Here is a 21470-nt window from a genome sequence, read left to right as displayed (position 1 = left end):
AACCTCCTAGAGTGTCACTCTAATGTAAACATGCTTATCAATATTGTTGTTATAAACTTTTGCACAATTTTCTTGATTAAGGTTAGGTGTTCTAGAAAGATTGTGGTTCATGGAGTATTGCAGCAGTGGCTTGATTTTACAGAAGGTAGAACATCTTGCTTTAAAGAACTAAGAGGATTGCCAAACACATTCTTTCAATGATTTTTTTAAACTTTATTTGAAACTGTCTTCATTTCCATTAGTTTATATCCTGTGTACTGTGATTATTAGTGGGCACTCCTGGAAAATGTAATATTTGTTTATCCTACAGCTAAGTACCTACGTTAACAAGCATTTACAATGCAATGGTCTCGGCATTATTAAAGGTAGAGCTATTAGCATTGCTCATGACATTATTTTTTTTTTGTTATTATAAATAAATGGCATTGTTATTTACATTGCCAACAGCTCTCACAGCCCACACAGCCCACACAGCTCTCACAGCCCACACAGCTCTCACAGCCCACACAGCTCGGTATACACCTGTTACAACGCATTTGTTACAACGCAATACTGTTACAACGCGACTTTTACAACGCATACCATTACAACGCATTGCGCTGGGGGGCGCTCTAGGATAGGGAATAAGTATAATTTACTATCCAAGACCTTCCCTAGGGTCCACGGGGACTGGAGTTAGAATAGTAAATTATACTTACCACTATCCAGCACCTCAAAGCGCTATGCGTTGTAATGGTATGCGTTGTAATGGTCGCGTTGTAACAGTAGGTAGTTGTAATGGTATGCGTTGTAACATGGTACATCCCACAGCTCTCACAGCCCTCACAGCTCACACAGCCCTCACAGCCCACACAGCTCTCACAGCCCACACAGCTCTCACAGCCCACACAGCTCTCACAGCCCACACAGCTCTCACAGCCCTCACAGCCCACACAGCTCTCACAGCCCACACAGCTCTCACAGCCCACACAGCTCTCACAGCTCTCACAGCCCACACAACTCTCACAGCCCACACAGCTCTCACAGCCCACACAGCTCTCATAGCCCACACAGCTCTCACAGCCCACACAGCTCTCACAGCCCACACAGCTCTCACAGCCCACACAGCCAACACAGCCCTCACCGCCAACACAGCTCTCACAGCCAACACAGCTCTCACAGCTCTCACAGCCAACACAGCCCACACAGCCCACACAGCCAACACAGCTCTCACAGCCAACACAGCTCTCACAGCCAACACAGCTCTCACAGCTCTCACAGCCAACACAGCTCACACAGCCCTCACAGCCCACACAGCTCTCACAGCCCACACAGCTCTCACAGCCCACACAGCTCTCACAGCCCACACAGCTCTCACAGCCCACACAGCCCACACAGCTTTCACAGCCCACACAGCTCTCACAGCCCACACAGCTCTCACAGCCCTCACAGCCCTCACAGCTCTCACAGCCCACACAGCTCTCACAGCCCACACAGCTCTCACAGCCCACACAGCTCTCACAGCCCACACAGCCCACACAGCTCTCACAGCCCACACAGCCCACACAGCTCTCACAGCCCTCACAGCCCTCACAGCCCTCACCGCCAACACAGCTCTCACAGCCAACACAGCTCTCACAGCCAACACAGCTCTCACAGCTCTCACAGCCAACACAGCCCACACAGCCAACACAGCCCACACAGATATTGATGTATGTACTGTACTGTAATACAATGAATTACTCTACTATGTTATGCATCTTTTATAACTCAAAGCCTTTGCGCCTTAGAACTGCTCCGGCTATTCTGTACTACCAAAAGTGAGATTCAAGTGGTGGGTTCAGTGCTATACATGAGCCAATAAATAAATTGCCCAATTGTATTATATTGGTATACGTATAGCACTTTTACCTCTTGTGAGTCCCAAGGTGCCTTTGGGGTACTCCAAAAGTATTATTTATATACTGCTACATACCCATCACGAGGTCACAAAGTACTTAAATTTGCATGACGGCCACACTTAATCACATAGGAACAAATGACATGTCTTCGAGAGCAGGCTATGGAAACCATTGAGTGACACTCGCGCTCACACAATGACGCACACTTCGTGCACACCAATGCACGAAATAACACAACATAGCATCATGTTCAAGTCACTCACTGGAGAGATTCCAATTGGCAACAGGCACTGAGCACACGAAACCGACCACAGTGCAGTTGTGTAAGCATCATGTGTGTGCTGCTACTGTTGAAAAGAAGTGTTCCCAGCGGGTGCAATACGTGCCAGTAGACGTGAACTGCTGAGCAGGCATTTTTCGAGGGTGTTGTGCAGACTGCTCTAATGAAAGCCAGAGCTGCGCCACTACAGGGAAGGGGCGCCCAGGCTCGGAGAGGAGATGCAGCGCGCCCGTGACGCACATACATGGAAAGAAGCGACCCACACTTTCATACCAGCCAACGCTGCCACAGTTTGAAGCAGGAACCCGAATCATCTGCTTTTTAAATGTGTGTGTTTTTCCATATGGAGAGATCTCCGTGACACCCTTCTACACCCCACCAGTGCAGAACTCACTTGTTTGTAAATACAAACTCACTGCGCGAAGGAAGGCAAAGGCACACACACGCACCTATTCCTGCAGAGGCGTGCAGCCGGTCTCTGGGCGTTAGAACCTGTCAGTCTGGCGCTTCCAGCACTGCCAGATAGCCCCGGAGTCCAGTCCATCCTGTCCCGTGTTTGTATGATGTGCCTCTGTACATATAGATGGGCACAAGGTGCAATGGAAAGACACCAGTTGCACACTTATTCAGTTCCAATTCACTTAATACTCGTCATCAGCCTATTTCGCGTATCATGTGAAAGGTTATTATTATGTTTCTTATATAGCGCCTGAATCGACCCCCTAAGGGGTATCTCCGCGCTTGCCTTGGGAACCCGTCCTGGCTTTTCCCTGTGAGATAGCCCCTACAGGGCATCCCCAAGGTGAAAGCCAGGCATCCCGCCGCGGAGGGGCCGTTGTGGAGATTAAGCAAGCTTAATGCCCAGAGTTGCAGAGTGTGAACCCATGATTAGGTCAGGCACCGAAGCGAGAATTATCGAGTCCATGGACATTTGAGCTCAAGACCCTGCTGCGTCGGGAATTGAACCCTGGTCCAGGGTCTGACCTCTGCTTCAGGGTCTGCCTGCTCTAACCAGTGAGCCACACTTCTCCACAAGGTTGAGGGGAGAGTAAATGATCTGCCAAGGTTCACACATTCTGGACAGTTCACCATGTTCCACAGTCGCCTCCTGAACTGTCAGGAACAGTCTCCTTTGCCGAGTACATTGCCTAACCGTTTGAAGGACAGCAATGCTGCGGAACTATCAAAATAAAAGTTTCATGTGGAGACGCCTGCTTCTGAACACTGCTCCAGAGAGCACACAGGTGCACTCGTAAAATAACTCTAAACATAGTAGTTTTAATAAAGCGCGCCACACAGTCAACCCAATCTAACGGATTTACTACGGTTATGAAAGAAATGTAAACATTCGAGCGGTAAGGAAGGAATACAGACAGACTATACAGGTAAAAACCCCACAATTGTCGCCTCAGAGTATGAGCATCGAAATAAAATGGATTGAATTCGGTAAAACTCCAGAACTGTGGTTGAATACAATTTATTTTTAAACTGAATCCTTGCCTTGGCAACACTCGACCTACAGGGGAGCACGGGCCATTTATTGCAGTACTATACCTCTACGTGTACTTTGTAGGCTTGTGTAACCTGCACACATGTCACTTTTTCCTCCTGAAATGCACCGTTTGCTACCTCTTGTATTTTGTTTGCTCACAATTGTCACTTTTGCCTCAAGTATCTTAACGTTTGCTTTTGTAAGTTGTTCACTTGTAATTTTCTCCTCATGTATCAGTACTGTTCCTATTGTGAAGCGCTCTGACACCTTCGGGTAAAGTCCGAGCTATATAAAAAACGCATAAAATAAATAAATATAAAAAAAGGTACACAGCAAGAGGTGATGTCACAGTCCTCTCTCGTGCGCACCCCTCGGTCGAACTAAGGGGGGGTGGGGGGAACGGATTGAGGGAGAGGAGCCAGAACTGGCCGGCCAAGAAAAGGGCTATTGTGGACCCGGGCTATTTTTGGTAATTACATGGGCACTGCCGCTGATATACATTCACAAGCACTCACCTAACTGGTTATTTTCCAAAAGCAGCTCCCCTCGGGGCCTCTTTCTCTAGGGACAGGGGCCAAGAACAGCTGAGCCCCCGCCCCCACGGCCACGACAAGGTGTGGGTCAGCGCCGGCTTCTATCTCGGGTTTCACGTGGCCCGACAGATGTCAGGCCACATAAAGGCTTACCAAGAAAGCACATGCTGGCGCTAGCCGAACCCTCCCCGGGCTGGGGGTTGAAGTTCGCAACATTAATGCTAACTCCGGCAAAAGAGGAGGGGAGAAACCCTTGGAAACAGCCCCAGGCCGGAGAAGAACACGGAACACCTCCCAGAGCAACACCAGAGGTGGTGCATGTGACTGTGCCGGCATGACCTCCCGTGGAAAGGTAGAAGCGCCGAAGCCAGACAGCCGCATCTGCGACCCGCTGCCAGCAAAGGGCGCATTACAGCGACAGCATGCAAACAGTTCCAATGACAACGACCTTGTTTCCGAAAAGCTCTAAATACCTCCATAATCGAATATGAGTGGGACTTGAGCTGCTCCAAAATACATTTATTTCAGATTCCAAAATGATTGATCCACAGCTGGGAACAGGGCTCCCCGATCCGTCAGCGGGGGAGCACAAACAGCACTGTCATCGTCTTCCTAGTTGCTTGTCAGATGGATCTGTGGCTTGTTAGGGTCACATGCCTGCTGCAGGCGGATGCAACCTTTTTATCCACTCATTGTGTGTGTATATATATATATATTACAGTGAAAGTGCTTGTACAAACAGCCTTATCTTGTGTCATTTAAAAAGAAAACATTTTATGTAACACCACCTGCCTATTTATTATTCGTTTTTACGAATGATCAAACTGAACACATGGCAATGTCATCAACCTCGGAAGGATGAAAGGTGGGACAGCCTCAACCATAGTAACGTGAACGTGCAACTTTTCACAACACCCGGCTCTTGATGACTGACAAACGTCGGTGTTGTGTAAGATGCACGAGGGTGACCTTTGTGCCTTCTTTGATTTGGGGTTAGCGTGACAAGATGCGACGCATTTCAGACACAATGGTGATGTTGGAGAGAAACGTCGACTCTGACATGGGGTTAGAGGAGGCGCACGCGCATCTGTATGGAAATAAGACTCCTTTTAAGCATCAGAACTCGCTGAGTCTATAAGACACGAACGTTCGCACATGGCACATGGCCCATGACACAGCGCTCCTACTACTACCGCAACTCTTGACTGTGAAACCAAGGGCTTCGCTCCTCTTGATCAAACTGTGTGATCTTAAGCAAACACTGCCTCGGATCCCGGGGCCTCATATTCCACGAGAGGCAGTACAGACTCGAGCAATGCAGTTCACCAAACGTCGGTTTTTGAGAGCTACCTAAATACAAGGTAGGCTTCGAGAGCGAGTGAAAATAAACGTACCTCCTCGGTAGACGCAGCAAAATGGCACCCTCAAGCTTCCGGAACCGCAACTCTCGACTGTGAAACCAAGGACTTCGCTCCTCTTGATCAAACTGTGTGATCTTAAGCAAACACTGCCCCAGATCCCGGCGTCTCATATTCCACGAGAGGCAGTACAGACTCGGGCAATGCAGTTCACCAAACGCCGGTTTTTAAGTGCTACCTAAATACAAGGTAGGCTTCGAGAGCGAGTGAAAATAAACGTACCTCCTCGGTAGACGCAGCAAAATGGCACCCTCAAGCTTCCGGAATTTTTCGAATTCAGGGGCGTGGTTTGCTGTCCTGAGTGACGGACGACGTCACAGGGCTAAAGAATGCAAAAAATCACGCCCCCGAATCCGAAAAGGACGGGGCTTGTTTGGAGTGACGCATCTCTCCTCCAATGGCTGGCCTCCGTTTAGGAAGCCAGCCAATGGAGGAGAGACGGGGCAGGCAGGCGGGACCTACAGCGCTACTAAGACTCATTAAATCTCACGCCTAAGACTGCGCAAGCGCAGCCTTTTAGGCCTTCGACCTAAAAAGGGCAAGTAAATCAGAATTGTGAACAATATAAGATTTTCCTTCTAGAAAGTACAATATGATTTACTTTACAGAACAAAAGGGTTATCAATGTACAGGGTACCTTTATCGCTGTCAGTTTCCATGCGTGATGGGGATTTTGACCTTCTCTTGGCCTCTGGAGTCTCGGTTTCTTTTTTCCCAGTTATACTCAATTTTCCAGAACGACTTCCTTTAAAAAATAAATTCATAAAGGTTTTTGATCGCTTCAGGCTTACTTCATTTCCTAAAGCCACTGGTTTGTCACTCTTCTTCTTCCTCTTTTCCTCTGGAAAGAAAACATATTTACTTTTTATTTTCGAAAAATATGTTAAATTGTATAGCACAAATATTCGAAGGGGCATTACACCACTTTACAAGAGACATTTTATACAGTGATCACACAATGGTTTTTAAACCATTGTACATAGAAAAGCTAGTATAGTTAAAACATAAATATATGTTAAAACATATGTCATGGCAGCTGGGAATACGAAAAAGCACATTTAATGTGTTCCTAAATATAAGTGAAGACTGGTTTAGCTACAACTCAAGAGATTTACAATTCTTTACCTGAAGTAAGGCACCCCAGAAAGACAGAAAAACTAACAGATTTCTTTTTCAATTTTGTTATCTCCAATATCAAATTAAGGCCCAGATGTAGGTAAATGCTTGTTTGCGATTCCTTAAAAGCGATTTTTAGGGAATCGCTATTAAGGAATCACAAAATGTCATGTATGTAGGAATCGCAATATTTTTTGCGATTCCTTAATATTCCTTAATTGTGAATTGCAAATTGCGATTTGCAAATTAAGGAATACCTTCCTATTTATTCCTATGGGCCTCTGTATGACGGTACAACGCGTATTACCACGCGTACCGTTACAACGCAGGTTTTACAACTCAAGTCGTTACAACGACTTGCGTTGAGGGGCGCTGGATAGTGAATAGTTTAATTTACTATTCCAACTCCAGTAGTAGGGAAGGTGTTGGATAGTAAACTAAACTATTCCCTATCCTAGAGCGCCCTCCAGCGAAAGTCGTCGTAACGACTTTCGTTATAAAACCTACGTTGTAATGGTACCGCGTTGTTAGAGTTTCGTTGTAAAGGATGTTCCCCGTAGGAATGAATAGGAATTGCTCCCGCAATTTGCGAGTCACCAAGAGGCACTCGCAAATTGCGGGCGCAATTTCTAGAGTGCCAGGGTTCCAAAAGGACACCCTGTTGCACCCCTGAAATGTGCATGTGTGCACATGTGGCGCACATACATGCCCTAAGGGCATGAATGTGTGCCACATGGTACTTAAAAAAAGCAAAAAAGTGTTTTTTTAAAGAAAATCGCTAATTACCACCAACTTGAAGTTGGTGGTAATTAGCGATTCCTTAAGGCTAAAGTGCACGTTCTTTTGTGTTACTTACATTGCATTTAAGGAATCGCAATTTGCGATTCCTTAAATGCAAGAGCAAAATAAGGAATCGCAATTTTGCGATTCCTTTTTTTGCTAGTAGGTTTCAACACACCTAAATTGCTCGCTGCCAAATAGCGATCGCAAACGCTGGAATTCAGCGTTAGCTCTCGCTATTTGGACTCCTACATCTGGCCCGATGTTAGATAACCAGTCTCTGGAGTTTTGAGCTCATTAACTGGGTGTGGTACTGGTAGAGCAGTGTATTGTATCTGACCCCGATTCTGAGTGGGTTGAAACAGGGGGAGGCATTTCCTCCACCCGGTAATTACCAGGACTCTACAGACCACTATTTAGCAGGTGGAGTAAATAATTCCTATTCAGAGTTTTTATCTTACAAACGAAGGCAAAACATTGAGAATTAACATTTATTGAGCCACATTTTGTATGATTTGCCGTTTAACCTGGAGAAATCTTCAGAAGGGCAGCATTTACACAAAAAGTAGGAATGCTGGTCCAAGTGCAAACATCCGTTTTGTGACGAATCAGAATTCACCTTCAAACTCGGAGTCACAGTCTCTTTGACAGTTTATTATTTTCCTTGTAAGAAATTATTTACATTCATAGTCTTCAAAGGTAAAGAGGGTTGGCAACAATCGCCAACTCTATTGAGTCAGGCTGTCAGAACCCTCCTTTTCCCACAATGTTACAGGGTTCAGTATTATCAGTTACCCTACTACTTTTGGGAAAGCTGTTGATTTAACCTATTAAGAGATCAAAGTCAGCCGCTGGAACAGCAAGGAAGTTAGTAAAAACCCTATCAACTAACTGCAGTGATCTGTAATGCTTGTCTTTTTTGCTGCTAGGAGTAGTAAGCAACGATGCCGCACTGCAAACGTACATTTGATGGCGATGAGATGTGCCAGTTAAAGCAGAAACTGTGGCTCAAAAGTCATTCATTTATCTTATATTTTTTTTTCTCATAAAATCACTTAGGTCAAAATCCTGAAGGTTATTTCCTCAGTTCGGTCGATGTTATACAATTTCCTCTGATGTCATGAGACCAGGCATCTTGGTATATCATTTCCATTTATGTCATCATTATGTCAATTAGTGGTTTAAAGTTTCTACCTTTTTGGTTACAGAATATTGCCACATGTGTCAACAAGAGGTACATCACTTGGGACTGACAAAAGGAATGTCAAAATATGTGCATAATTGCTCACTATCCAACTTCTTCATAAGCGGACACATAACCTCAGATGAAACTAATAAAACAACAAGCCTTTGCAATGCAATAGGTCTCGCATTTGTGAAAGCTAGAGCTCTTGGTGTTTTGTTTTTTGTATGCAGTGGAGTGATGATATTTGCATAGCACTATTGCCATTCGTATGAACTTGCAGTGCTGGAGAATCAGAAAATGGAAAACAAGTTATGGGGGAGGGGAGACAAGAGTAGTATGCTGGTTGAAAAAAAATATTAAAGTTTGACCTTTTGGCGTTGCAAATAATAATGCACCACAAATAGCTGACACTTTCAGTAATGCGAGACCAATTGCATTGCAAATTTTTCTTTTCCGGCACTTTGACAAAACTAAATTTGCTAATAGGTCTCAAAGGCGAGTTCTAGTGGTTTTGTCAAGGCTTGTTCACTGTGCTACTAACAATGACATGACAAGTGAGGCAACATATTGCATCTCCAAATAAGGTCTCAGTAGTTGGATGTGGAGAGGCTTTGGAGTTCATTTATGAAGTGCTATTAACAAGTAGACTTGATTACAGTTGTAAAAATAAGTTACATAATAAACTTTATAACATGATATAATATGTTAATGACTTATAAAGCACACCATTCGCTAGGAAGAGTGCATCCCAGCTCTGAGCTCAAACTGGAAGGAAGCAAATAGTCCTACTCAAGAACTAAATATATGCGATTTAGGAGTTTTCTAAATTTTAGAATACAACTTTCCATACATAGTGCCAAGTAAAGAGTACTCCAAACTCCCGCTGTATGAGACGTAACACACCACCCATTTCAGCATTAGGAAACCTGACAACTGAACGGAGGATGGCTGTCCATGAACAGATAGCTTTGGGAGAAATATAGCAGTTGAAATGAGAACTAAGGTGGCTAGACATATTGCCAAGTAAAAGCTTTATGATACAGATAGAGCGCCTTAAACAGACATCTTTTCGAAGTGGTACCCAGTTAACAACACAAAGCTGGTCGTAAACGAGTGAGCTACGATTAAACCCTAGAATTAGGGGGAATATTTCCCCTAATCTATCGAACGTAAAATCCCTACTAATGTGGGTTGTATCTAGGGAGTTAGTGGTTCAATAAAAGAGAGAGTTTCTCAGCCGTGACTTTATTCCTTGTACAGGATTACAATCCGTAACATTCTTTTTTATTTGTATTTTTGTTGTTTAAAGTCCAGCTCGGTATATTACATACACAACGGCATCTAATATGGAAACAGACTAGAGGCCCTAATGAATTGGCAATGGTAGGGTCCAGAAGAAACAGTCGCCACATGTATGTGTCTGGAACAATAGGACCGTTGAGGTAGTAGAGTGGGAACCCAAGCATTACCCCAGGCATCACAGTAGCAGTAGGTATATACAGATCCGCAGGAGCTGTGAGGCGGGACCCAGGGACTGAGAAAGATAAAGCAGTAGTATGCATCTGGGGTTTACCCAGAAATGGAGGGCGCGGAACCCATGAATTAGCACAAAGACCCTAGTAGGCTATATATATTTACATACTGCTTTTAAAAGGATATCAAAATCAAGGTATGCCAGTAAAAAGTACGTAACTTTGACAATAGAAGGGGTATGAAGAGAAAACAGAAAGAGCACAAAAATTGATGAAACATCACTAATAAGGAAAATTAGAAATACAAGAAGGAAAGAAAAAGGGGAATGGGAGGAAAAAAGGCTGTCCCAAAAAATCTCTGGGCACTAGCACTCAACCAAATCCAATAACCACAAAATACCAAAATTTCTGAATCTCTCGTCCCACTTTCGATATCATCTTGAGTTGTGTTATGTTATGTTATGTTACAGCAATTTGTTAAGCGCACATTTATCCCGAGGTGTTTTGGCTCTGAATACTACTAAGCAGGAAAGAAGCCTAGTTTTTAAAGAGCCATGTTTTAAAATCCTTGAAGATCAGCGTCGGAGAAGCTCTGATGAGGGGGGAATGGCAGATTGTTACAGAGCTTTGTGGTTCCAACAACAAAGCTTCCGGCTCCCCAACCAGATTTGTGAATTCTGGGAGTCATCATTAAGGGTGGGCGTAGTTCGCGAAGTAGCGCTACGCGAAGTGCACTTTGCACTACGCAAACTTCACGTAGCACTACGCGAGCTGCGTAGTAGCATGTTCGCACTGTGCAAGAAGTGTTTTCAATGATTGCACAGTGCGGACACGCATCCGGCACTGTGCAATCATTGAAAACGGCATCTTGCACAGTGCGAGCTGTAGTTTTCTGCTGCTCGAGTAGATTGTTACTCGAGCTGCAGCTTTCTCAACGCGAACTGGTAGTTTCTCATTGAGAGCGGTCGCGAGCATGCGCAACCACTCACAATGAGAAACCTTAACTTCCTGCGTTGAGAATCTCGCCGGGATGTCATTTTGCTTGCTCGCGGTCGCGAACATGACGTTCAGGACCGCGAACAAGCAAACAATTAGCTCTGCACTACGCTATGCTGCACTACGCGTGTTCGCACTGTGCTATGTGCAGCTCGCGTAGTGCGAAGTTGCGCAAACTTCGCAAACTCCGCGAGCGTAGCGTAGTGCTTCGCCCAGGCCTAGTCATCATAAGGTTTGCCCCTAGCGAGCGCAAACGTCTTCCAGGAGTTAATAAGTGTACACCCCCCTCCACTTAACACCGGTGCGGCTACAGGTAACGTTGCACTTTGACCTGGGACATTCATGCTGCTGGGGGTCAGAGGCTGTAGGTCCCGGGTTGGGGGGGTTGAAAAACATGCTGTGGGGTGGCATAGACCGGCGCTCCGTGGCAGGTTGAGAGGCTGACCAGGTGACTGACAGGGCATTGCTGCTGCAGCCTGTGGAGGCCTAGATTACTAAACCCCATGGCTGGAAGAGCCCAGGAGTGGCCCGGCACACCTGGCAGTATGGTGAGGCTCCGAATGTCAGCCATTGGTGCAGAGTTCACTACGACACAAGGGAAATCTCTCTGCACCTAGCGATGAAAATCTGAGCAGACTGGAAGCCCGCATGTCGTTCCTCATCCCCTCTCTCTCCTCCCCCCAACCAAGGCAGGTGGCACTTGGTCCTTGCTATTGTAGTTTCCTAACTATAATATACCTGTAACCTTTGTTTTTAAGTGAATTTCTATGTTTTTTTTGAAAACTGTAACCACTAACCTTTGACAGTGAATGTGTGAGCAAGTGCATGAGTGTCTCAGTAGGTCTGCAAGTGAGTGTGAGAGTGTCTGAGTGGGTCTCTCAGTGGGTGTGTGAGCAGTGGCGGCTCCACTGTATGGCGGAGTGTCGCCCCCGACACTCAAAAATTAAAAATAAAACAAGTTATTATCATTTTATTTTTTAACTTGAGCATGCTGCGTCTTGGGGCGGGGTCATCCCAGTCATTGAGAGGTAGTGGTGGGCAGCACTGCTGCCGGTGCGCATATGTTTGGTCAGTCGTCGCAGGCCGACCAAACACACATGCCCACTGAGATGTCTTCAACCCAGCTCCGCTGCTGGCTTAGAAAAAGCAAAGTATAGACTCCCAGTCTCCCTGGGAGCACAAGATCCCAGCGCTCAGGCCAATCCTGAGGCTGCTTTCTGACATGAAAGCAGCGTCAGGATTGACCGCAAGAGAGGATGGGAGCCTGTGCTGCAACGAGGAGATGACACAGAGAAGAGCGTAGGGTTGCAGGCGGAAGGACAATTTTTTTTCTTTTTTATGTTTATCGTTACCCCTCCCCACACTTCCCTGTCATCCGTTGTACCCCCTAGCTCTCACCCCTCCCCGTCAGTACTCCCGCACAGCAGCCAGTACTGTGTGTGAGTGTCCGAGTAGGTATGTCAGTGGGTGCATGAGTCTCTGAGCCCGGTCTGTGAGTTAGTGCACGAGCCTCTGAGTGGGCGTGTGAGTGAGTGGATGAGTCTGAGTTGGTCTGTGAGTGAGTGGGTGAGTGAGTGTCTAAGTGGGTCTCTGTGTGGGTGCACAAGTGTGAGAGTGGGTGCATGAATCTTTGAGTTGGTCTGTGCGTGAGTGCATGAGTCTGAGTGCAACTGTGACTCAGTGCCTGAGCCTGAGTGGGTCTGTGAGTTGGTGCATGAGTGTCTAAGTAGGTCTGTGAGTGGGTGGGTGAGTGTCTGAGTGGGTCTGTGAGTGGGTACAGGAGTCTGAGTAGGACTGTTAGTGTGTGTGAGTGTCTAAGTGCCCTCTTCTTTGCCCTCTTCTGCTCAGTTTTGCCTTTTCAGCTTGTTTTTCTGTCATCTATTCTGCCTTTCCTGCTCGTTTTTCTGCCCTTTGTTTTACCCTCATCTGTTCGGTTTTTAGCTTTCATGCTCATTTTTCTACCATCTGTTGTGCCTTTCCTGATCTTTTTTCTGCCATCGGTTTTACCTTTTCTGCCCTAATTTTTGCCTTTTCTGCTCATTTTTCTGACCTGTCTTCCCTCTAAAATAGGGGAGGTGTGCCACTGTAATTTCCATATGGGGCAAGGGGGCGGCTTGGGACCCCATCCTCCACATTTGAATCAGGGAGGAGGTCTGCGCAGCCCCCCCTCCCCGGGACAATTTCGGCCTCATGGAACCCATTCCCCAGGGCCCGGCCATTTCCTCCTGGGTGCCCTGGGGTACCCAGGGCACCCAATGTGCTATGGGACAGTGAGGGGTGCCTCAAGCTTCTGTGGTCCCAGTCAGCTTTCTGCCTCCTGTGTGATACAGCACTGCTGCTACACGCAGGGCACTGCTGGGAACACAGCTCCGTCCATGCAGGACCAATAATTTAATCTCTTTCCCTGACTGCATACATGCTGGCAGGGAAATTGATGAAACCTTTGCTTCCAGCGGTTGGGAGCACTTTGACAGCTCCTACCTCCTGGAACCGGAGTGTTTGCTTTTGATTAGCAGGAGTCGGCCCTGGGGGGGTGACGGTCCCCAGGACCATTAATGGCTCCAAGAGGGGGCCATGCCCCCGCATTTTCTTTGACATAAGCTCCAGGGAGGTGGTGGTCCCCGGGAAATAAAGATGCCCGTGGCCATGTGCGCCCCCCTCCTTTAATGTAATAACGGAGGCATGCCCCGAGGGCTTAATTAAAAACAAATGTGGGAATAGTGCTCGTCTTGTTTCTTCATTTTTGCCATGAATTAGCAAATTTGACAGGATTTTGCAGCAATTGTTTTTTTTTTAAGTGCTTTTTTGCCCTGGTGGGGTCCCTCTGGGACCCCAAGACCACAGCTAAGTGGTTAGAGTATTCCTACCCTGCCCTTTTTCTTTTTTCTCATTTTTTAGGGGGACTCTTTTCAAGCTGAGTCCCAAGTTGGTTCCCATCACTTCCTGATTGAAGTGTTGGCAGCCAATCAGAGTTCTGCATATCTCTGCCCAAGCACATTATTACTCCCGAATTAGCTGTGATCGCAGATAAACAAATTCGAATTTCCTTACATTTCCTCAACAGTTACTGAATGGACTTACACCAAATAACAAAAAGCACAATCTGCGGACCGAAAGCTTGCTTTCTGCCAAATTCGATGTAATTCCATCCAGCGGTTCGGGCTGTAGGTGTGTCTAAAGAGTCTATGCGAATTAACATAGGAAACACACTTTTTTTTAACCTACTCCCCTTTTTCTCAGCCCCCGCTTGACGGATCACCCCAAAACTTTCCATGTGCAGCAAGAATCACCAGCAACCTTTTTATTGAAACATTTCGTGAAGATTCGCCAAACAATGGAAAAGTTATAGGGTAGTCCAAAAACTCTTTTCCTATGGAAACATCGTCCTGACTATAACTACCTAATGGCGACCTCCAGTAGGATATATATATATATGATATATTGGAGAAACAGGAAGGGAAATGCACCTTGGATTTGGGGAATTCACTACAACAATATTCACCCAAGAGACTACACTATACCAAGGTGGTCCTCGATGAAAATCAACTAAAGTGGATAGCATTAGAATTAACAGCAGAGGACTAATGTTTCAAAAAAAGGCGGGACCTTTTTTAGATTTTTAATATACAGACTAATTTTCAAGGCTTCAACTAACAAAAACAAATAGAAAATAACATCTACTATTAAATGGGGGAAAAACGGTAAATGTATTGTAGCTGTCGGCTGCTTAGTGTACCCCCACTGCTGTAGGTGGGTCTATCACACTGAACCATGATGATGCAATACATAGTATTTTTTCATATTTTTTATTTCGCTTTAGTGATCCTATACACTGTTTGGGTTAAAGATTGTTGTTTCTTAGCATACTCTTGAGATTTTATTTATAGTTGCCCTAACTGAATATTGCTGAGGAGATCTAATTAATACGAGATTTATACATATAGACTTCATTCTTTTCCTGTTGAACTGCCTGATACTGGTACAAAGACTTATTTGCTTGATCGGTGCATTTTCATGTCATTGAGCTAGCATAGGCTTTCCTCTATTTTTCTTCATCTGCCTACCGTCAGCACAGATGTACTACTAAATGGCGGCCCAATTTCATAATACCCTTTTCTTCTTCATAGGTGCAGCAGGAGAAATGCTACGCAGCTCTGGGTGTGGTGGCTTAGTGGACTAATGCGTCCACTGTAGGGGCCTGTGATTGACCTCAAGGGCACAGGTTCAAATCCCGGTGAGCTTACTCAGCCTTTCATCTACAATTAGTAACATTGAGTTGGATAGCAATATACATCTGTTATTCGGCGCCACGTTACCTTTAGTGGTGGAAGTGCGCTTTACAAATACACGTTACGTTTATGTACAAGGAATTATTGCTTATGACATATGCAGTACCGATTTTGAGAAATCAATTGCTAGTTGAAGTGTATTCAAGTCATGGCATTGAAACATGAATATTTCCATGTGCTGCACATTCAACATTAGGACAGTTTGTAAGTGCGCATGTTCCTCGCTACATCTGTAGCATATATTTGTCCTCTCAAAAAATGTGGCGCATTTCAACACTACTTAGATACACAAGGAAGATATATTACGTTAGGTCTAGGACAGCACATCAATACCTTTAATTATGGTTTCTACAAACAACAGTAGTTATGGTTAGTGTTAGCAAGAGTATTTAAGCATGAATTGTAGGGAAATATTGGAAATGAAAGGCAGGATTTGCCATATAAATCGAGTAACACCATATACTTTCTCTGTGTGAAGACAAAAACTACCTTATAGAGATAGTAATTCCATATATTTTACTACTGACACGTTTGCATTCGAAGCACCTTTCCCTTTTTTGATCGAATAAAGCTACTGGTTACCAAGTATAAATAAGAATGCTCCACCAGACTTTAATGTCCTTTTGAATCCATCTGCTATTTGTCCAGAGGAAGGTGGAAGAAATTCCAATCAACAGAAGGATGTTCCTGACCTGTTGCCAATATGGGAATTTCTACTCCCATTATAGTAGCACTATTAGCTTTGAGAGTCCTATAGGAGAGGCATATTTAATTTCCTACCATTTCATTTAGGCCATACATTCACTAAGACAACAAACTATGGGAAAATGCAATTTTCCACTGTAACAGGATCTAATTTCAAACCTAGGAACCTCTTTGAGTTGTAAAATGAATGGGTATGTGTGTGGTTGTGGTGTGAGAGAGGTCAGGGCGATTTATTGATAGGTCTTGTATATGGCATATTATTGAATAACGCAATGACTCAAATAAATTGTAATTCATTCTATTATAATAATGGTTTTTTGAATAAAAAAATCTTTAAGGTATGAAAGAAAACATGCTTGTTACATATCGCATTGTTTCATTAAAATGCAGTTGTGGCAACGGGTTTGGTTTTTGATTGTATTGTTAGTTACCCATATCCCATCACCTGCTGCACAGAGATGACTCGATTCTGCACATTTCTAGTGATGCTGCAGTCATGGCCGACAGCTCCAAAGTTACAGCTGGAGCAGAACAACTGCAAGCGTCTTTCCCGCACGGGCCAGGACTCTAAATGGTGAAAGCAGGTATCCTCAAGGGAGAAGCGGGCAGAAGCCTGCTGCATGAAATAAGACTCTTTCCATGCTAATACCGCACTGAAGGGAAAGTGAACTGAAACTGTTTCCACACATAATCCCTTGGGGGTGATGTAGTGACTACACCTGTGCCTAGCCAGTGTTTTGTCCTCAATTGTATTACAGGGAAAACATACCCAAGGGAAATTCGGTTGTGTGGTAGATACAGAACATTGTGTCGCCTACACTCCAGCAGGATTTAACTCGATTTTGCATTACCCTGATGGTTCTATGTAGTACTGAGTAACTATGTGAATAAAATACTTTCTTTCCCTCAAAAGTCTTGCACTGTATTGTACAAAATTTTGTTTCTTTTGGTTGATTGTTGAGTTCCGAGTTCTTGCCACCCACACTACTTCCCTGAGAAACCTGTGACTGCTCGCCCATGCTACCCTGGGAGTCAAATGTGGAAACAATTACACCTAGCCCAATTTGCAGTGCCACGCAGCACAAACACAAGGACACCAGTGGCAAATGACCGTCATGGTTGGGGCCCAGGAGTAAACATCTGTCCCCCCACCCCGCACCCAATGAGGTGTGACACTCTACTGCATGCAGTGTGAGTTAATTGGAGGGGACGTCCGTAGATTAGTTGAGGAATCTTTGTTTGGAGCAAAGGGTCTCAGAAGCAAGGATAAAGAGATCCTTAAAGGTTTTGTTAAAGACTCATCAGAGAAACTGGGTGGTAGACTCTGGATAGATACCATCATAAGAATCCTAAAAGTAAGTTCTGTAATGCCAGACTATCAGCCCCTTTGCATACATTTTCTCCAAACATACCCAGAGTGTGTCTTTACATCTACATTTCATGGTATCACAGAGACTTTTGTCCCCCTCTCAGATTTCAAGTGTCACCAACTCAAGGAGTCATTCCCCTGGATAGGTTATGTCTGAATGAGTCCCTGAACTTGAAGCTGGCAATCTAGAAAGCTAATGCTGAGAAAGAAAACAGGCAAGGGAGATTGAGAGGAAAAAGTTGAGGATAGCTCACCAGGAACAAGGGGAAAGGAGGTGTGAGAGACAGCAGGAATTGGCCAGAAGCAAAACTAAATGGGAGGAACAGGAAACAGAGAAAGAGACCACATTGAAAGGAGAAAGGATAATCTTTGAAAAGGAAAAGTTCAGGACAGTAGCAGACAGCTAGATCTGGGAAAGTAAATTCCACTTCAAACTTCAGGAGTACCTGTAAAGTTTCCAAAAGAGCTTGTGCACATGTATGTGGAATATCAGACCCGAGTCATGGGCCCTAATAAGGGTTAAACTGGTCTTAGTCTGCTTGCGTCAGCCCTGGCAGTTCGTGCTGCACTGTTCCTCTTGGTGCAGAGTCAAAGAGTGATTTGCATATTGCTGGGTCCTAACTGAGGTGGCATGGTGTGCAAAATAACAATGGACTAGATGAATACAGCCCCAAGTAATTACTAGGGGTGGGTAGAACACACAGAGCTTCACTCAGTGGAATTCCACAGAGTTACATATAAACTCTGAGATATTCCGTGGAGTTCCGCGAGTGTGTGAAATTCAGCACGCCACAGTGCTCATGCTGATTTTTAGCACTGGGAGCTTGTTTCACACTGTAAAAGTCATTGCGAATGGCACCATACTGCACACCAGAGAGCACTGCCTTCTTCTGCCGCTCAAGTAGATTTTCTACTCGAGAGGCAGCTTTCTCAACGTGAACTGTCGCAACCGCCCGTGTTGAGAAATCTTACCGGGAGGCATTCTAGCACCTGAAAATCTCGCTAGGGGATGCAAATTCTCACTTGCACTCAGCAACTTAACTTTGGTGAGCCTCACACAAGAAAAAACTCTGCCACACAGTGGTTGGCAGAGTTTTGCCAGAACTCTGCATTCCAAGCAGAATGGGGGAGTGGACTTATTCACCCAATCCTAGTAATTACCAGTGGCTGAGATTAATTAAAGCATTCCATTCATCATATTTTTGTATACTTCAATGCAATGCCCTAAGTGGGACGGGTATGCCCATACATGGGCTCCATGCACACTGCACCACTGGAACCATGCTATACCTGACTGACTAGTCCTAATAAGGACTAATCTGGTCTTGGGTTGCTTGTGTTCTGGTTCAGGTAGAACCTGACCTGGACGTTCAGGCTGGACTGTTATTGGGGCCGGATCAAGACAGATTTGCATATGGCTGAGTCCAAACGGAAGTGACCTGGTGTTCAAAATAACGATGGATTGGGATGCATCCAGAGTAATTAGCAGTGACTGAGATTAATTCAGACATTTCATCCTTCATTTTTTTGTGAACTTTGAGGCAACAACTTCTCCACGACATACCACTCACAAATAAATGGGTTGGAGGAAAGCTTTAACAAAACCCTTATGAGCATGATGGAAACGATGCCAAAGAATCTTAGGAGAAAGTGGGATCTTCTTGTTCTGTGGCTCTTATTTGCCTGTAGAGAAATTACAGGATCCACAGACTTGCACTTTTTTGTGGACTAACAAGTCTTCAATCAGATGACCAAGAGTGGTGCACTCTAGACACCTAAAGCTGATGAGCTAATGGATCAGTTGAGTGCTGCTTGTTACTTCAGTACTATTTATCGGACCAGTGGTTATGGGTAGATTGATTTAGTAACTATTGCCAAGGAGAAGACTACATTCTCTATGCCAGAGGGTTTGTACCAGTGTAGGCTGATGTCCTTTGAGACCAAGAATGCTCATACCGATTTCTATCCCCTGATGAACCATGTACTATCAGGCCTGGAAGCGGTGTAGGTGGCCTTACTTGAAGACATTACCATCTTCTAGTAATTTATGGTAGGACAACCGGAGATACGAAGAACAGGTGTTGATCAGTATAAAGGAAGTAAGGCTGACCATTAACTCTACCAGGTGGGCAGCCTTAAGTAATCTGCCTTGGGCATCATTTGGGCAATGGGAACATCTGCTTATTGGATGCTAAGATCAGTCTACGATTGAGTGGGCTTTTCCAACCACCCACACACAAGTGAGAGGCTTCTTAGGACTCACTTGCCACTGCAAAAACTTTGTGACCAAATGTGAGACAATAGTAGGGTCCTTGACAACCTTGAGTTCCAAGAGCAGCCAAGAGGGCTGATTTGGACTGTTGAGTGTCAGAAACCCTTTTAAAGGACCTGGATACAGCACTATCTAATGCACCTTTGTTGAAGGCACCGGACTATGCCTTTCATTGTACCAACTGATGCCTGAGATAAAGGAGCTGGAATGGCAATGGCTTAGCTTGAAGAGAAGGGTAGAGAGAATCCAATGGCCTTTATAAGGCACAGACTGCTACCTAGGATACAGCACTTGGTGGCCTTTGAAAAAGAATTCTGTACAATAGTGTGGGCACTGAGGAAATTCCAGTCATATTTGTTTAGTTCCATATCTGTGGCTCACATACACCACAAAGCACTCAGATGGGGTTGATGCTGATAAAGGATGAGAATCAAAAGTTACTGAGATGATACATCTTATTACAAGGTCTAGATTGCACAGTGGAGGACAAAACGGGAATTAACCAGGGGAATGCAGAAGGACTTACCTGTCAGTTTTGTTGCCAATCTGTCAGTCGGCCAAACCGTCATGCGCACTTTGTATATCTCCACCCAGGCTGTTTACAGCATGGGTGGAGAACTTGCCCAAGCCCCCAGTCCCGATCTGAGCGCTGAACTATGGTGCTCAGACCAATCACAACGCTACACGGTAGCATTGTGATTGGCTCAAGGGAACCTGAGTGCTTCCTGCAGAAGCAGAGCATTGACGAGGAGGGAAGACGAGAAGAGACACGGCGGCAAGGAGGTAAGTTGAAATTTTTTTTTTTAATACCTCCCCTGCCCTCCTCACCCCGATCCTTGCCAGCTGCCACTGTGCATAGTGAAACAAAATCAGGGTCCATACTTGGACAGCCTCTAAGCATGGAGGAAAGGGGACTGAATGTAGTTTTTTTTCCTACCGCCCTGATTGTGGACACTCTGCTGGGGCAGGAACTACAGCCCCCAGCTCCCCTGGAGTTACGGAAGGTACCGGAGTGGCATATCAGTGGCAGACGTGTCCCGCAATGTGGTACGTGTGCGGGACGCGCCTGGGCATGGTCCGGGCCAAGACCAGGCCAGTCTGCACCCCTCCGAGGCCGTGCAAGGCCGGGCCCCCTTTCTTGGTTTCAGACTCCCATATTCCTGCTGGTATTCACTTGGGGAAACTGTTATAGCCAAGTGAGAAGACAATGAATCCATCTTTATGGGAAAGCAGAGGAATGAAGGGGGTTGTGCTGTTTACCACCCCTCTGTTTCTATTGACTCTATGTTAGAGAGAGTTGTGGGGATCGTTACTAATGAGATTGAATTAACTGAGCGGCGACGGTCATTAGAATATGGGGCCTTGTCAACGTCGCAGGGAACAGGGGATAAAGCAGCTATTGGTGCTTTACCTGAGGAGGAGATGCTATTGCCTAAAGTCCTACATAAAAACAAAGGCAAAAACTCGAATTAAATATTGGTAATGATCCTTCCTTGTGTAGTTGTACAACAGCACACATGGACTCCTCTTTTCCTAAAAATACACTGATAAAAAGAAAAAGAGCACCAAAGAAACAGCCAGCTAGCAAAAGGAAACAACCTGCCAGGGCCGCAAGCAATAATAACCAACTGCTTTCTTGGTTTCAGCCCTCTCAGTATGCAAACCCTTTTAAGCGTCATTCA

At 45.2% G+C, this 21470-nt stretch overlaps 1 protein-coding gene across 1 annotated transcript in view; it reads right to left on the bottom strand.

Moving 5' to 3' along the window:
* The window catches only part of PDZD7 (PDZ domain containing 7), a 721728-nt gene that overhangs the window by 381139 nt on the left and 319119 nt on the right, over positions 1 to 21470 (bottom strand). The window contains exon 9 of the mRNA XM_086922676.1: positions 6241 to 6444. Within this exon, the coding sequence (XP_086778802.1) occupies positions 6241 to 6444 (204 nt within the window). The remainder of the gene's footprint in view (positions 1 to 6240; positions 6445 to 21470) is intronic.

This window comes from Lissotriton vulgaris, chromosome 5, assembly GCF_964263255.1.
Source record: "Lissotriton vulgaris chromosome 5, aLisVul1.2, whole genome shotgun sequence".
Taxonomy (NCBI): Eukaryota; Metazoa; Chordata; class Amphibia; order Caudata; family Salamandridae; genus Lissotriton; species Lissotriton vulgaris.
Note: the sequence above shows the minus strand (reverse complement) of the source record. Positions and strands in the feature narration are given on the sequence as shown.